Source organism: Talpa occidentalis, unplaced genomic scaffold (assembly GCF_014898055.3).
Source record: "Talpa occidentalis isolate TD23 unplaced genomic scaffold, MPIMG_talOcc4v2.1 talOcc4.9, whole genome shotgun sequence".
NCBI lineage: Eukaryota > Metazoa > Chordata > Mammalia > Eulipotyphla > Talpidae > Talpa > Talpa occidentalis.
The window spans coordinates 92511307-92530102 of NW_023605305.1; the positions used below are offsets into that span (position 1 = coordinate 92511307).

Below are 18796 nucleotides of genomic sequence, written 5' to 3' on the forward strand. Positions count from 1 at the left end.
TGGGGGCATTTAGGTTGTTTCCAGATTTTACCTGTTATAAGTAGAGTTCACCAGCCATTCTAATATGCAGTCAAAATGAAGAGGCCTATCTGGGGCTTTGTTTCCCCCAAGATTTTCTAATAAATTACAGGGGACCTGCTCTGCCCATACTTGGTCAGCAGGTTTTCCATTTGGGAGTTTCTAATCTATTATTGGTCCATGTGTTTCGAGAGTTCCTAATCTGTTATTGATCCATGTGTTCTCCAGTTGGGAAACACATGGCACTTCAGACTACTCTCAGTCAGTCAGTGGGGTTGTCTTGGGAGAGACTCTCCACGTAGGCTGCTCTAGAGAAGCAGGGCCTTTCTCTTCCAGTGCTCTGCCTCTGAGGGCAAGCTTACCATCCAAACAGAAATTCTGTCCTATTTGTCACATCTCCATGGCATAACTAATCCATGGGTTTTTTTTCTAGAACCATCTACCAATAGGTTCTCCCTGTCCACCCTAAATCTCTCATGCAGCAGTTTGAAGTCTGGTTTTTTTTAAATTTATTTATTTATGCATACAAGAGGTGGGGTGCAGGCCAGAGGTTCAGGGGGTGGGGAAAGAGGATTCACCAGAGACAGAGTGGAGAGCAGAACAGGCATATCCACTAAAATACACTGCTGAAGGGAGCAGCTGACGAGACAGGAGAGTTCTGCTACACCATGTGGGTCAGCTCCCTAGCTGGTGGGGAACTGAACTCGTGCTACAGTGGCTGGTGATAGCTTGATAGCACTGTGCCATCAGGGAGGCACCTGAAGTCTGCTTCTATATATGAAATAGGAGTATTTTTATTTGGTACTTCTTTCTGCCCATAAACTTCCAGACTCTTGACTCACCTGTTACACTTACATTTTCTCTTACTTTTATCTCAATTTACATTTTTGTAAAGGTTATTTCTACTATAGCCTCCTTTATTCAGCAGTTATTTATTGAATGACAAATATGGGCCAAGCAGTCTCCTGGACATCAGGGACAAAGCAATGTCCAAATCAGTCAGAAATTCCTGCTTTCATGGGACTTACACTCATGTGGGAGGAGGTAGAAAGGAAACACATAAGCTACTGAAATATGCAGTTTGTTCAAAGGTGTTCAAGTGCTGTGGAGAAAAATAAGACAAGGCCATTGTAGAGAGAGTGCTGGGGCAAGAGATAAGGCTGGAATATTTTCAACTAGATATTGCAGCATTTTCCAAATAAGAACTGGTGTATGCTTGGATCAAAGTGGTAGTGACAGAGATGGCGAAAAGTGGGTAGATGTGTAAGTTTCAGAAAAGCCTGAACAACATGGGGGGTTGAGCCAAGCAGATATCAGGGGGGATCCCAGTTAGAGGGTACTTAAAATACAAGAGTCCTGAGGTCAGAGTAAACCTAGGATGTCAAAACAGAAACAAACAAAAAATTACAAGGAGGAGCAGTGTGATTGGAGAAACACAGTGAAGGAGACTCTGAGGCTGGTTTGGGGGTTAGGAGATAGTATAGATTATGTTGGGCTCCTGTGGGATTTTTGTGAGTATTTTGAACTTTTCTCTGAATAAGGTGGAGAATTATTAGAGGCTTTTGAGCAAAGGATGAAAGCCATTTTAAATGGAACTTCCTGGCTGCTCAGTTGCAACTGATCCATGTGGGTCAGTGGTGATAGCAAGGAGATCAGTGGGAGCCCATGCACTAGTCTGGTTGAGCAATGATGATGGCTTGGACCAGAGGAATAATGAGATGAGTCAGAATTGGTTGGAATCTGGATATATTTTGAAGGTAGAACTTGGGATTTTTTTTTTTAAGATTTATTTATGCATACAAGAGCTGGCGTACAGGCCGGGGGTGGGGGCGAGGGGATGAGAGGATTCACCAAATACAGCGTAGAGAGCAGAACAGGTGGATCTATTGAAATTCACTGCTGAGGGAAGCAGCGGGCGAGGCAGGAGAGGTCTGCTCCACCATATGGGTTGCTCCCTGGCCAGGGATCCAACTCGTGCTGCAGTGGCTGCAGATAGCTTCATAGTGCTGAGACTTAACCCCTTGCGCCACCAGGGAGGCCCAAACTTGGGATTCTTAAGTAAGCATTTATTTAATATTTCTCCACATTCCATTTCCCACATTTTGTGTTTTTTGGAAATAGCTGCAGACTGCAGTCAGGGACGGGAATAATGCTAGCTATAGCAAAAGCTTGGCTGTCTTTGAATACCACAGATTCTGTACCATATTTCTTGCTTTATTACAGAACAGTGCTGCCATGTGAAGGAGATATGGCCATGAGGGACATGGGTTTGCAGGGGTGAAAGAATTCACCAGAGACAGTATGGAAAGTAGAAAAGGCAGATTTATCGAATTATTGCAGAGGAGCAGGGAGAGACCAGAAAGTGTTCGCCTAGCCTTGGGAGGAGTTTGGGCTCTTTCATCTCTGAGTTTGCAGGCTGTCTCTAAGATTTAGGACACAGGTCTGTGCTAGCCACTACCTACTCAAGTGTCAGGCCTTAATTAGTCCCAGTATTCCTTCAGAATTTACATCAGCCTTTAATGGCCTCAAGTGGGCTTAATGGCTCCGTTTCAATATCAGTTGGTTCTCTTATCTGCTTCTGGGCCTGGCCATTTCCCAGGACAATGTCTTCAGCTCCATTTTTCTGTTTAAAACATATGCTTGTGGGCCTCCCTGGTGGCGCAAGTGGTTAAGCACCACACTATGAAGCAATCCTTAGCCTCTGCAGCATGAGTTCAATCCCCGGTCAGCCAGGGAGGTGACCCACATGGCGCAGCAGACCTCTCCTGTCTTGCCCACTGCTTCCCTCAGCAGTGTATTTCAGTCAGTCTGCCTGTTCTGTTTCCCACTCTGTCTCTGGTGAATCCTCTCATCCCCTGCACCTCTGGCCTGTACCCCAGCTCCTGCATGCATAAATAAATAAATAAATAAAACTTATGCTTGTGTGTGCAAGACAAAGAAGAGACCAAGCTTTTAACCCTATAAAAACTACAACAGATGGTATTACTGATTTCTTCTTCTTGTGATGCACCATAACTTCACACAGTCCTCACCCTCTTATTTTGATGTGCTGTGTGATTTGCTGGTCATTTGCCATTTACTGTCAGGACCCAGGCGATCAGTGATCACTATTGCACTACTCTTGCTTAGTAAACACCTTCATTCCCTTCTTGCAGTCTTTACCTTCTTCTATGGTAGGGCCCTGGAAGGTGACTGAAGCAGACAGTGAGAGTGAAGAATATGAAATTGTTAATATTATACAGGAGCCCAAGCTTAAAAATAAGTTAAACTTAGAACACCTCCTTTCCCGTTCCTATCCTTTTTCTCCCAACTCCTGAACAAGGCAAAGAAAAGATTTTCCCTTTTCAACCTCCACATAAATCTCTCAGGTGACCTTTTATACTTTATTTGCTTCCTCTTTGCTTCTAAGAAGAGTGCAGGTTTCATGTGAAAATACAGAGTGTTGCAAAGAAATCTAGTGGCTCTCCTCCCCGAAAGGACGTGTGTGCCTTAGTCCACATTCCTGTATTCACAAGAAATATTTCTGTTACTGATGCCTGGGAGAATATAAGACTAAATCTACCCTCATCCTTCACTCATTTGTTCAGCAACTACCTACTGAATACTTTTTATGTGCCAGGCACTGTTCTGGGTGCTGGGAGAGGGGTGAACAATGCTGAGTCCCTGATTCTTATGGAGTTCACCTTACATGCAGGAGACAGACAAAAACATGTGTAAAGACACATGTAGCACATTTGATAAAGATAATGCCTTTAGGAAAAGTAACTTACAATAATAAAAAGGGGATGGTGGTATGGTGTGCTGCTGCTGCTGGTTAGTATTGATATTTTCTTTTTTTTTTAAATAAATTTTATTTTTATATTCCCCATACAATTGCAACCCCCTTATTTTGACCCCAATCCCTCCCCTCCCCACCCCTCACCTCCACAGAGTGTCTCTTGTTCATAGTTGTTTGTTGATTTTGATTTTCACTTTCTTATAGTTATTCATTTTCCTGGTCCCTTATTTAAGTTTTCTAGATTCCTGCTATGAGTGAGACCATCTGATATTTTTATTTTTCTTTCTGGCTTATTTCGCTGAGCATGATCCCTTCCAGCGCCATCCATGTTGCTGCAAATTGCATGTGTTTATCTTTTTTGAATGCTGAGTAATATTCCATGGTGTATATGTACCACATCTTCTTGATCCAGTCATCTATTTTTGGGCATTTGGGCTGTTTCCAAAGCTTAGCTATTGTAAACAGTGCTGCTATAAACATAGGGGTGCAGGTGTTCTTTGGAATTGATGTTTCTGTGTCCTTTGGGTAAATACCTAGGAGTGGAATTGCTGGATCATATGGAAGCTCTATGTTTAGTAGGTCAAGAAATCTCCACAAGCTCTCCATAGTGGTTGGACCAGTTTGCACTCCCACCAACAGTGCAGGAGAGATATTTTTAATAGATGACAGCAAAGGCATCTCTGATTGTGATTATGGCTTCTGTGCAGAAATTTCAAGGATAAGAGACTGATTAGCAACCATATCTGTTGGGAAAATGCTCTTTGATGCAGAAGGTTTTTAGGTAGCTATCTCTTCTATATATATACTTCCTAAGTGATTTTGTTAATGTGCAAACTGAGGAGCACCTTGGGACCCCTAAACATTCAGGTTCTGAATGGGTTCTGTCATCCTCTGCATAAAGAAAAAGCATATCCTTAGTGTGAAAGAACTCTGAATTAGTGTGCATAGAGAAAAAAGAGAAAAAGGATATAGTTTCCCACAGAAACACCCAAAGTTACCCATCCCCTCCTGGGTAAATGTCCAGCCAAACAGGGTTGGCCCAAACAGGGCTACCAAGGCCTGAAAATGCCATAAGTATAAGGCACCTTCTAGTAGGGAAACATAGAAGAGACAGAAGGGACCATCAAGGTAATGGCTGCCATTGTCAGCTTCCACATGAGTCTCTCACCCATATCTCTTTCAAGTGACTCTACATGTCTTAGCTCCATGTGTCTCCTTCCAGGCCCTCCGAGTCTCTGGTGCAAGTCCAAGGCTGAGAAGCAAGCTGGCTGCTTCTTCACATGCCTCTCTGCTCCACGTTCCTGCTGTCTGCTCCCACAAGTCTCTTCTCTCAGTCCTTTCTAGCTTCCTTTCACCCCTCAGCCCCACCCTTTCTTAGGTGGGACAGGGAATGTGGTACCTCCCCTTCCTATGGGGATTTTACCATTACACTTTCATCCTGACTCATGACTTTAACTGCTTCCTAAACCCTGCTGACTTCCAAATCTGTGTCTCCATCTCAGCTCTCTCCTCCTGTACCTTAGTATATCCAACTGTCCATGGAGCCCCCCTTCATTTGAATGTCTAATAGATGCATCAGATTTAACATGTCTCTAACCAGGGTCCTCATCCCCTCACTCCTCAAACCTGCTCTTCTGTAGCCTCTTCTGTCCCTCTGGGGTAAATGCCAACTCCACTTTTTCCATGTGTCAAGTTGAAAATCTTGGTTTTATCTCCCTCTCTTAATTCTCATATTCAACCTATCAGATAGATCATAAATGACTTTTATAGGAGAAAACAGGAAAAGGGGGAACTTGGGCATTGGGATAAAATAAATTGAAGTAAAAAAAGAAAACAACAATAGGGCCTCCCTGGTGGTTCAAGGGGTTAAGCACAGCACTGTGAAGCTATCCGCAGCTACTGAGTTCAATCCTCTGCCAGCCAGGGAGCTACCCACATGGTGCAGCAGACCTCTCCTGCCTCACCTGCTGCTCCCTTCAGCAGTGGATTTCAGTCAGTCTGCCTGTTCTGTTCCCCACTCTGTCTCTGGTAACTCTCACCCCCCCACACACACCCCTCTGGCCTGTACCCCAATTCTTGTATGCATAAATAAATAAATCTTTAAAAAGAAAACAGCAGTAGATGTACCTGCAGAGCAGTATTGATGAAATGAAGAAGTGAGGATATATGGGCCCTGGAACTCAGGTGGCTGTGAAATCATAGCATATGCCAGATTCCTCTAGAAAACAAACTTCAGAGTGGTCCACTCTGTCTGGTGTGTCTTAGCATCAAGAATTCCTTGACAAAATTAAGTCTGTCTCTCCCATTGGACTTGACAAGGAATTTGTATATAAAGCATTTTCTATCCCCTGCTTTTGGAAAAACATTGAGGGCCCTTGAGAGGGAAGCCAGAAATGCAGAGTCATAATGTTAAAGTACTGTGAACATTTCAATTGTATTTTAGAAAATCTTTTCTCCTCTTTGTGGGCAATAAAGCAAAATTTTTTGCTGAAACATCAGGAGAGAGAGGTTATGGATATTTTCCAGGGGCAAGAGATGGTTAATGGTTAAGTGTTTTGACGAATTTAATTTGAATCAGAACAATGAAAAGGAAGTAAGTAGTTACTGTCCTTCTATTTTAATTTGATATAAGTTTCCCAGCATTCAGATCCTCAGTACAGAAGGTTCTTGAGATTTTGTTGCACTGGGTTCCTGGAAATCACAGGGAGATTTTTCTGAAGGAGATTGATATGGTATAAAATTGGGGATTGAATTCTCCATCTAAGGGTTCAGCAGCAAAAAAAGGATAGGTATAACGAGAGTATAACATCAGAAGAGCTCCCGAGGCTAGTAAAATTCTGTTTTTCTAGTGATTTACAAGAGAAGGGCAAATCCTCTCCTATTTACTCCATTTCAGACAGAAGATGAGTCTTTAATAACATTTTAAAAGTTCTTTCCTCAGATTCCCTTGCAGCCATATTTTAGTCTAAAGTACGCAAGTAGTAAATGTGATTGCTCTGAATTCAGTCGGAGAGCTAACTGTGCAAATGGTTGTTTTCTCCAATAGATGCCAAGGCTGCATTTCCCATAAATGAAGTTGTTCAAGACAAAAATAATCTCTCCCATGAAGTAGCTTGAACTTGCACTTTGGAATCTGACAGGCCCAAGTTGGAGGGTTTGCTTTGCCATTCATAGGGCTTTGTAGCCCCAGGGGAATTATGTTTGTAGACAGACTGAGGGCAACCTGAGACCCCCAAACTTTCACTCTCTGCAGGGATTCTGCCATCTACGGCATAAAGACAAAGCATACTCTTAGTGTGTAGGACCTTTAATGGAATGACTGAGCAGAGAAGAGTAAGAATGTAGTTTCCCAATGAAACTATATTCATATTTGGTGGGTAAATGACCAGCCAAACAGGGTCAGCCCAAAGTGGCCCCAAAGAGGCCCAAAATCTTGCCACAAGGCTAAGGCACCTTTTGGCAGGGAACCATAGGAAAGGGGCAGAGGGCCCGGCAAGTCTGGGATGAAAGGAGCAAAATCAGAGTTCAAATCCAGATAAAGACTGTCATTATCAGCCTCCCCATGGGCCTCACCCACATCTCTCTTTCAAGTGTCTAATGTGTTTGACTCGTTGTCTCTCTTCCATGTCTCCAAAGGCCCTGGTACAAGACCTCAGCTGAGAAGCAAGCACACCCCCCTTCACATGTCTTTCTACTCCATGTGTGTCTCCTCCTGTGTCCCCCCAAGTCTCGAATAGCCTTACCTGGCCATGCAGCTCTGCCTGTGGTTAAGAGGGGTGGGGAGCATGGTACCGCCCCCTTCTGTGGAGATATCTCTGTTGCAATTATTTAATCTCTTTTTGCATATTTCTGCTTCTGTAGAACAAAGATATGACCAGCTTCATGGGTTTAATATGAAAGTTCGATAGATAACATGTTTATCGCCTGAAAATTAATAGGTACAATACTATTAAATGTTTGTCATTCTACCTTTCTTTCCCATTTAACAAACAACTCTTTTAAGATTTTATGAAGAATTATTTTTAGTGAAGTCTCCAAACACCAAGGAATTCTTATTCTTTGTATTCAGTTCCCTGTCACACTAATCAAATTTGATTGTCAGCTCCATGGGAAATATCTGCAGCTTTAATATATTGAGCACTAATTTCTTATCTAGTACTGCAAAGAGTGTTGCCACAGTGATCTCTTACATACTTCCCAAAAATTCAATGAAGTAGGATGCTTTTCTTTCCCATCCATTTTAAATATGAGGAAAGAGAAGGATTAAATAACCTATTCATGATCACCCAGCTCACAATGGCAGAGCTGGGATTCAAACTCAGGAAATTGCAATTCAGTGCTGTGCCCTGAAAATATCAGAGGAATGCATTAATGCTCCAGTATTGCATTAATAGGAATGTCTGTTTTTGCCTTAAACACTGAGGACATATCTCCTCCCCAAAAGTAGAGATTAGCCATGGAAAATGTAACCAATTTCTTATATTTTTTTCTCTTTTTTTTATAATAAAACCAGAGTGGTAGAATGAGTGGAGGTGCTGTAAAATTAGGGGGCAAAGTGAGTATGTAGAAATAATACATAAACTTAACTTTTAAAATCATAAATCATTAGAGAAAGTCTCATTATACCCTTTGCCTTCTCTTATTTAATTCTGTGAGTGAAATGAAAGGTACAGAATATTTATAAGATCAGCTTAGTTCTTATTACCATCTTTCTACTCCCCTGGAATATTTTCTTTCTTTAATCCACTTACATGTTTTTTTGTTTTTTTTTTTACCTGTTGCCATGGTAAAGCTCATTCCATGATGTGAGAGACCTTAGTGCTGAAAAAGATTTTCTTAATGTTGAATCCAACATTTTTCACATCTACATTTTATCTTGCTGTTACCAGGGCAACCCAAATAATTTCATTTTCTCTTTGAATTGGGTGCCGTTAAGGCTTTTATACCCTCATGCTGAGTCATTCATGTTCTTGCAATGTTTTTTTCTAGTTTAATTCCTATAGCTACTTTCCTTAGACATGTTTTCTGCTTCTCTTTCTTTAGTCATAATAGCTGATTGACTGCTGCTATAGTGGTTAAGTATTTGGGGAATTACAAATCCCACTGAGGATTGGATAAGATTATGGACCTTCTCAACAGAAAAAAAAAAAAAAAGCCAGTTTAAGAAATAATGGATGACTCTCAAGGGAGAAGGCATAAATGTCTTCATAAATGGGGCTGAGGAAACGGGACAGGCATAAGTCAAACAACGAAACCCCAGCAGGATCTTACACCATACACAAGTGTCCCACTCAAAATTGATTAATTACTGGAACAAAAACCTGAAACCAAAAATCTACTCAAAGAAAACAAGGGTTAAGATCTTTGACATCATTTTAGGTTCAGAAGTGGAAAAGGGACTCTAACCTGTAAAAGAGGGTCATTAAAGTAGAAAGAATGAAAAGGCACTAAAGTGTAGGGCTAGGGATACAAAACTTCTTCCAAGACACTACATCTACCCTTGAGAAACTGTGTGCTTCTGGGCCAGCTGTCTCCAGTGATAGTCTGTTCCTCTTTTGAATCTCAGAAGGGAAAGACCAAGGGTGGACAAAGATCCCATGATTTTCTCGACCTCATTTACCCACATCTCACTTCTCTCTCCCAAGAATCCCAGCACTGATCCTGCTTTTACTGAAGGACCTTGGGTAAAAATGAACTTTTTCATCCAACTTTTATTTGTTGAGTATACATTTGTTTTTGCAGAAACAGTTTTAATTTCTATCTGGATAGCCATTTTTAGGTTGCTAAAACACTGCTCTGTGTTGTTTTTAACATGGGTCATCTGAAAATAGGATCAAACATTACAGAACAAATTAAAACAAACAAATCCCCACAGTTGTTCCATGAACCTTGTCTTCTCCTTTGGCCTGAAGCCACCCAGATCATCCACTCATTCCTAAACCCCACTTTACTTCAGAACTTCCAAATATCTCTCAGCTTTGCAATGTTTAGCTTTTACAAGTTTTTTTGTTCTATTCTTACTTTTTTCTACTAAATCTAGGGTTCAAATAATTCCTATGGCTTTTCGATACAGTTTTTCATTATTTGTGGTTACTATTTAATGCTTTCCAATTTAAAAGCAGTTGGGCTACTTTTGCTTCTTCAGGCACCCCCAATCTACATTTGTCATCCTCTTGATATAGTTACTGACCAAAACCACTTCTGAAACCAAATGACAAGATGAAACCAAATAACAAGATGTCACGTGCACGTTGATATATTGGTGTAATTCGCTATCTTGTTTTTCAAGTCTTTCAACCATTTTTAAAAATATACTTGGCAGGACCTTTAATTTCGTTGAGATCGTTTTCTCAGGAGGACCTCATCTGGCCCAAGTCAGCTTTCTTACTAATAATAGCAACTGCGAGTAAACAGTTTTCAAAACGCTATACATTTTGTCTCTGAAGTTTACAGTACTTCAGGTCTTGATCCAGGTTAATGATGATCTCTGACTTTCTCCCTCTGTTTTCTTCTTGCTGACAAAGTATTCCAGTTAATGCCTGAGGTCTCACACTTAGACTGATCTTGCAACTTTGTTTTTGGTTATTTACTCAGTGAATACATGCTGAGCACCTTTCATGTACTGAACATTTTAGGTGCTGGGAGAACAATGGAGACCAAGGGTCAACCCAAATGAATGGAAAGTGGTGTCTGTGGAAAGTGGTGCCTCCCTCAGGGAGGCCCATAGTGCAGGTGAGAGCCTGTAGGGCTGGGAATGGCTTCCTTGAGTGAGCCATGCAGGGCCTACGGCTGCTGGATATGTAGGAGTCTGCAAAGCAGGAGGAGACTGAAAGAACATTCTCAAGTAGAATGAGCACCACAAGGCCCTGCTACTCTTGCTTGTATCTTCTTTGTGATGACATTTCAAGCACAGATCACTTGACCTTTACAATCATGTAATGTGTGTCTCCTAGTTTCACTATTTGCCTTTGGGACAGGGAGCATTGTTTGGCTTTGTTTTTTTAACTAAAGAACATATCATCCTTAGAAACATATATTTTAGGAGTTAATTCATATTTTTCAAGCATGTCTTACATTTAGGTTTTTGGCACAGCCTAGATCTGGGAGGAGGCAAGTTGCTTCTGACTATATCCTCCTTCTTATAAAGAAATCTTTATGCTCCTCCCCAGCTGCTAGGATATGAGTATTGAATATCATTGTGCTAGATTTTATTTAGCTTTGTTGTGAAAAGGAAAGAATTGAAAGAGAGACTCTAACTTGGAAGAGATGGTCATTGGATCAATATGTTAAATTTAGAGCCAAACCCAACAAACATTTTTTTCCGTAAGCACAAAGCTTTGCATTAAATAAATATTGGCTGGATGGACAAAAACCTAATAGACTAAATTTTTGGTGCATTCATGTCAGTTTTAATAGTTTCACATTAAAAGTGTGGTAGTTGTTGATTTCTTCCTACAGAGTTGTTTCTTTTCTTGGAGGCTGGAAGACATGAACTTCTTCCTTCTGCTATGGATTTACTGAGCACAACCAACAGGAAAGATGAACCAAGAGCTGATTTCTTAAGAACAATCTCCAAGAAAAGCTCTCAGATAATTATTCAGTCCTTAATATTTTTTGCCATTATCAAACTTTCCATGGCCCTTGCTCTTCAAAGGTTATTTTTTAATGGTAAATTCCTGTAAAGATGAGTTAAATAAAAAGGACAGTAGAAATACTCATACTGTAATCTGTCAGTCTTTTAGTTGCTCACTTTAAACACCAATCTCTTATTTCCTCAGCCATGTTACTTTGTTCCTGAGTTGTTGTTGTTATTGTTACATTTAACATAGCTGGAAATTTTACATTATACTCCATTGGGAAAAAAAAATGGGCTTAGTGGGAAAGTTTTTGATAACATGTAAATTTAGTTCCCCTGTCACACTTTTAGTTGACTCTTTTTGTCAGTACCAGTCTACCATCTATATTTGTGAAAATGCACTAGTGAAACACACCAGACTTCCTGTTGGAAAAGAAAAGTCAACTTTTCAACTCAACAGTTATTGAACATTTTAGGTCCCAGAGCTGGCAATATGAACCACAATGTACCCCTGACTTCTTAGACTATTCTAAATACAAAAGTTAAAAAATGAGCAAGAGGGGGCCTCCCCGGTGGCACAGCAGTTGAGCGCTGGGTTGCGAAGATGCCCGCGGCCTCTACAGAGCCGGTTCGATCCCCAGCTGCTCCCCAGCCACCAGAGGAGGGTCCCACATGGTGCGCAGACCTCTCCTGCCGCCCGCTGCTCCCCTCAGCAGTGTCCTTCGGTCCCTCTGCCTGCTCTGCTCCCCGCTCTGGCTCTGGTGAATTCTCTCATCCTCCCGTGCTTCTGACTGTACCCAGTGCTTGTATAAATAAATAAATAAATAAATGAATCTTTAAAAAAAATGAGCAAGAGGGCCTCCCCTGGTGGCACAGGTGGTTGAGGTCAGTGCTGTGAAGCTGTCTGCAGCCTCCACAGCGCCAGTTCAATCCCAGCCGGCCGGCGAGGGTCCCACGTGGTGGGGCAGACCTCTCCTGTCTCACCCGCTGCTCCCCTCAGCAGTGTATTTCTTCAGTCTGCCTGTTCTGTTCCCCACTCTGTCTCTGGTGAATCCTCTCACCCTCCCGCTCATCTGGCCTGTACCCCAGCTCTTGTATAAATAAATAAATAAATGTTAAAAAAAAAATTCCAGCACTTTAAACAAAAAATGAGCAAGAAACTTTAGTTTTGATGTTCTGGAGTGTGGGGCACTTCCTGCCTTCTCCACCTCCCCTTGCTACCCTTTAGACTAAACAAAACAGCCTCTCTGGTAGGGTCTCAGCCAACAATTGTTCTGTCAATTGACTGACCTGTGCTGCATGTTTATGGTGTTTGTGCTACTTAGAATCACTGTGCTTTCTTTGCATGAGGAGAAAACTGTTTTGGAGCTAAACCTCATTGTTGTTTACTCATTGAAGGAAGAGATAAATAGTCTTCAAAACAATCATTGCAGATTGACTCACTTGATTCCTAGAAGTAGTTTTGGGATGGTAAGATTAGTAAGATGAACTCAAACTTTGTCTAAATCACAGTTAAATGAAAGTTTGAGAGGACACAGAACTTTTCATGGGTTTAGAATCCTATTTTGAGACAGGGAGGGGGGTAGGGGTTAAGTAGATACTCTGCCTCCTGGAAGACTATTCCTGGGTTAGAGAAGATAGAAATGGAATGGAATGAAGAGGTGATCAAGAAAACCAGTGGACTGCAGAGACCTGAAACCATTTATCAGAAAGACTTTAGGTGTATCCAGAATGACAGGGATGCGTGGCCGAATGAGTAATATTTGATGATAATATTTTATGGTCAGTTTTAAAAAGCTATTGAATCAAAATTTAGCCCCCATTTCTAGCATTAAATTTATTTAATATGTACAGAATAAGCATTAAATCTTATTAATGTCATATAGATGTAGCTGAAGCTCTTTAACAAAAAAATCCCAAACAAATCAAAGCTGCCTTTCATGCTCTCACTGAGATTTGTAAATGCAGTCTTTCAAACCATTATATTCTGCACAAGACTTTTATGTTTGGATCTGCTTTTTGTCATTTGTTTCTTAATAGAGTAATGTTCTGACAAGGGACATTGCTTTGTCAGAAAATTTGGCCACTGGATCCAAGCTGAGGCCTAAGAAGTCATCATCGATCTACATGGCTTCTTTAGCACTGGTGATAGAACGTTGTGCATTAAATTTCAATGATCCTTAACTTTGAAATTATAAATTATTCCTGACTATTTTTCTCTTCCCAAGCACTCTCTACAGTCATGATTGTTCTTTGAATTGTCATTATTTACAATGTGAAGCTATGTGGTTAGGTCACTTACTTATTGCAATGTCAAACTCGATAACAGAGGATAATAACATAATAGAATAGTTGGTCTTAACTATGAATTGCTCAATATGTGTATCTGTGGGAGTGTTTGCATATGTTTAGTCCTATTTCAATTTAACAGGTACTTATTGAGGGACTATTCTAAGGCATTGCATTATTTTCTACAAGATTCAGAAGTAAACAATACATAAACCCTGTCTAGAATGAAGTAAAAATTATAAATTTCTTCAAATGCCCCAGTGACAAAGGAACAAATAACCAATCACATTTACATAGTGGATCAGTTGCAATTCATGCTTTTATAGAATTCTCATAATGTACATTCTCCCATGAATATACATAAAGGTAGAGGCAGTTACCTTGTCTGTTTTGTTTATTTCCATCCCCAGCATCTAACAGCGTCTAACATGTTTTACAGTCTCATAATTCTTTTATAACAAGTTCATGATTAGATGAATGTAATCTATGCTTGTGAGAGCGGTAAGTCAGCTACTGGTAATAATGTATAACAAATCTTTGTGGATTCAAAAACTTAAGGCATGATAAGAATAACTGTGGGGGTGATCATGTAGGACCTAAAAAAGAGTGATCAAAAATATTTTTCTTTAAAAATGTGAAGGGTTTAATGAGACAGAGGTATAATATCTTCTTTGGTTAGGGGAGAACTAGAGTTACTAGATAGGAGTAATTTTTGCTCCCCACCACCATGCCCCTAGAAAAACAGCTTAATTCAATTTGAATATTATTCAAATGTTTGCAATAACAATGATAAGTTTAATGGTTGGGCTATTAATTTAAAAGATGACGTGGAAATATCCGTGGAGATGTTAATACAGAAGTATCCATTCATTTGCAAGTTCAGCTTGCCTCTTATAATCTTTCTGAGTTCAAAGTTCTAGTTTTATGGGACTGTAAGTTCACTATAAGGAATCATTTATATATATTAATGAGAGTTTATATTTTAATTTATATTGTCAAATAGGTCTGGACATGAAAAGAGAATTTCAATGCCTGTGTAGGGTAAATTCTATTTGAACTATTAGTGTCTTGATATAGTTTAGATTCTTACATTTGAACAACGTGGTGCAGTGTCAACCAAGAGTTGTAAAATAAAGGGTTAGATTTGGTTCAAAGTCATGACTCACCATTAGCCATGTTTCTTGTGCATGTCAACTAATTTTCTTGGCTTGTTTTTCATTTGTAAGATGAGTTATGAACTGAACGATCTCTAAAATTTTATAACCCACCTGTGATTTGCTTTTAATTAAATATAGTTCTATAGAACAATGTAATTATTGGCTTCCTTTTCATAGAAATATTTTGTCATGTGTACTACAACTTAAACAATCTAAGAGTCATGCTTTCCCAAGAAAAAAGGTGTCATTTTATGTAATTACAAAATTTGGCTTTCTCTCATACTTTTTATTTCCATCTTAGCACTGCTAGGGGAAAAGCAGTTTGTTTTAGGATTGTTTTTGAGCATATCCTGATAATTTTATTTGGATTTATGGAGGTTTTAAGTAGAACTGAAAAGAACCCAGAAATAAATCAGATTTCTGTGCTCCTCCTCTTGTATACTCCTTCTCCAACTAGCCTCAGCTGCCAGCCCTGTACCCTGGAATCTTCCTCCTATGATACTGCTCAAATCCACACTTTGTTTTTACAATCATTATTTCTAAAACTAAAGGCAATTATACCCACTTTCTTCATTAAAATTACTAAATATTCTCTAGTTTATTCAGACAGTATTGAGTACCTACTTTATGTCAACCATTATTTTCTAGCTAGTTGGGATACATCAGGCAATACATTAAAGAAGATAATAAATATATGGTTTTTGACTGATTAAATGTGGATGTAAAAGACTATGAAGAGTTGAGGATGATTCTAAGATTTTTGGAGTAAGCAACTGGAAAGTTGAAGTCGCCATCAACCAAGATAGGAAAGTTGCAAGTAGAGCAGAGCTTTGTTGGGGATGGGGGTTATGTGAATAAAGGAAGAGAACTAGAACAAAGGAAGAGAATTTACTGAGTCAAGTGGATATCCAAATGGAGATGTCAACTAGGCAGTGGGTCCATGAGTGTGGAAGCAGATAAGAGTTGGCTTTCAGGTGCTATTTAAAGCACATGACTAGATGTGCTCACCATAGAGTGAATGAGTTAGAGCAGAAGACCAAAAACTAAGCCCCAAACACCACAAAATCTGGGACCAGGGCCTCCCTGGTAGCCTAGGGGTTAAGTCTCAGTGCTATCACCACTACGGCCTGAGTTTGATCCCAGGCCAGGGAGCTGACCCACATGGCACAGCAGACCTCTCCTGTCTCACCCGCTGCTCCCCTCAGCAGTGTATTTCAATAGATCTGACTGTTCTGCTACCCACTCTGTCTCTGGTGAATCCTCTTAGCCCCTGCATCTCTGGCCTATACCCCAGTTCTTCTACCAAAGGAAAATATCTGGGGCCAAAGAGAGAAACAGCAAAGAAATTGAAAAAGAAACAGCAAAGGAAGTAGGAGGAAAGCCTCAATGCTGTGGCATCCTGAAGGCCACAAATGGAGTGTGGTGGAAGATTGTGGGTGTTTTGGTGGTGGCTGTGGTGTTGTAATAAACATTGAAAATGTATAAACCTGTGCCCCCAAATCATATAGAATGTTGTAAACTACTGTTACCTCAAAAATAATATAATTTTTAAAAATCAAATCATGAAAATGCTGCTGATAGAGCAAATAAAGTGGTGGCTAACACCAATCATTTGACTTAACAATGTAGAGGATTAATATATGTGGGTTTCTGCACAGAGAAAGAAATTATCAGTAGCATGAGAAGACACCACACTGAGTGGGAGAAAATAATTGCATGTCATACATCAGATCAAATATTAACATCTAAGATCTACAAACAATTCAACAATAAGAAAGGCAGAAGAGCTAAATAGACACTTCTCCAGAGAAGACACAAATGGCCAACATACACATGAAAAAAAATGTTCATCGGCACTGATCATCAGGGACATGCAAATCAAAACCGTAAGAGAGCCCCTCACACCGTGAGACTGGCTCATATTAAAAAGACCAGAAAGAGCAAATGTTGGTAAGGGTAGAGAGTAAAAGAAACCCTCTTTCATTTTGTTGGCAGGAATATGGACTAGTCCAATCCCTATGGAAAAGAGTATGGAGTTTTTCTAAATATATTAAAAATAGATCTACCATATGATCCAGCAATTCCATTCCTAGATATCTGCCCGAAGAATTCTAAAACATTCATTCTTAGGAATAGAGCCACTCTATTAGAGCCACATGTTCATTGCAACACTGTTTACAATAGCCAAGTTATAGAAACAACATAAGTGCCCAGAGATATGTTAGAATATTATTCTTTAAAAATATGATTTTTTTTCCCATTGGCAACAACATGCATGAAACTGGAGGGTATTATGCTAAATGAAATAAGTCAGAAGAAGAAAAATAAATACTGGTTGATTTTACTCACATGTAAAATAAAGAAACAAAGTAAAGGAAGAGAGAAAAAATACAGAGCAGACCCTAGAAATCTGACTGTAGAACTGCGGCTACCAGAGTGGGGGTCAGGGTGGAAAGCAAAGGGGAGTGGGGACCCATTGAACATGATGGTGAAGGGTTATTGGTGCTTTGGTGGTGAGTGTGGCGTCAAGAGGTATGGACCTAAGCCCATAATATATATAGTGTTGTAAACCAGTGTTACCCCAATAAAATAGAGGACTAAACATTCAAAATAACAATCTCAAGATGGTAAGATAAATAGCAAAAATATTTCAAAGGATGGCCTCCACTTCTTATGGCATTTGCATGTTCTGCTTAGGGAAATGGAGAGTCCAGGAGACGTATGAGCTGCTCCTGTTGCGCACAGGTAGATAATTGTCAGGAGAAGTGCTTGTTCTTTGCCGGGGCAGCTCCCTGTTTCCTCGAATGATGGTTTTACTCAGAGGTCTCTTAAAACACAGATGTGTCAACAGCTCCTGGACAAATTCAGAGCACTGTTACTGAAGGGCTGAAGCAGCATTTTGAATTCGGTTAATGATGCAATGTATAAAGATGAATTAATGCATCGGTTACCTTTCTTTTCTCAGAAACATGATTCCTGTGACAGAATTTCGGCAGTTCTCTGAGCAGCAGCCTGCCTTCCGGGTGCTGAAACCGTGGTGGGATGTGTTCACCGACTACCTGTCCGTGGCCATGCTGATGATCGGTGTGTTTGGATGTACTTTACAGGTAGGTGCCAGGACGGTCAGAGTGGGAGTCAGAGGAACTAGGTGTGCGATTTTGAGCCATGTAAATGTGAGTTGCTCTTCTCTGCTTGTGTATGGTATTTGTAAGCATGGCAGGGAGCCCAAACACTTATTTAGAGCCCAAACTGCACTTGACTATGGTTAAGTAATTTTTGATGTCATTAATATCAGAGTCCCTTATCTTTCAAAGTTGGCTTTATTTTTTTTTAAATCTTTTTTTTTAAGATTTATTTATTAAAAAAAAGATTTATTTATTTATTTATTTATTTATTTATTTATTTATTTATTTATACAAGCACTGGGTACAGTCAGAAGCACGGGAGGTTGAGAATTCACCAGAGCCAGAGCGGGGAGCAAAACAGGCAGACCGACAAAATACACTGCTGAGGGGAGCAGCGGGCATGGCAGGAGAGGTCTGCCCCCCATGTGGGCCCTTCGCTGGTGGCCGGGGATCGAACCGGTGCTGCAGAGGCTGCGGGCAGCTTCGCAACCCAGCACTCGACCGCTGCACCACCAGGGAGACCCTCAAAGTTGGCTTTAGAGTAAGATATAGCATCTGTATCCACAGTGCCATTTATATTCAAAAATAGAACTTTTTTCTTTTCTTCACCAACTATACTTACCCCTGGTAAGGTTTTCTGGAAGAACTAATGTTTTCGTAAAATATTATTTTACCCAATGATTAGTTCTGTATTAAAATGTAACCCAAGCAAAATTTACTCAATATAGATGCATGTACTCTTATATTGAGTCCAGACATCTTTTCAGGCCTACTGCATGCCAGGCACTATACTTTGATGACATAGTTACCTGTAAGTAGTTTGTTTCTAAGGGAAAACTAAATAAACCTGCAT

The 18796-nt window shown here is 40.2% G+C and overlaps 1 protein-coding gene across 3 annotated transcripts in view; it reads left to right on the top strand.

Annotated features, from left to right (window-relative positions):
• Positions 1-18796, top strand: part of LRRC8C (leucine rich repeat containing 8 VRAC subunit C) — a 99807-nt gene that overhangs the window by 54608 nt on the left and 26403 nt on the right. For all 3 annotated transcript variants that reach the window (XM_054691458.1, XM_054691459.1, XM_037498748.2), the window contains one exon: positions 17784-17925. In XM_054691458.1, the coding sequence (XP_054547433.1) occupies positions 17788-17925 (138 nt within the window). In that variant the 5' untranslated portion in view covers positions 17784-17787. The remainder of the gene's footprint in view (positions 1-17783; positions 17926-18796) is intronic.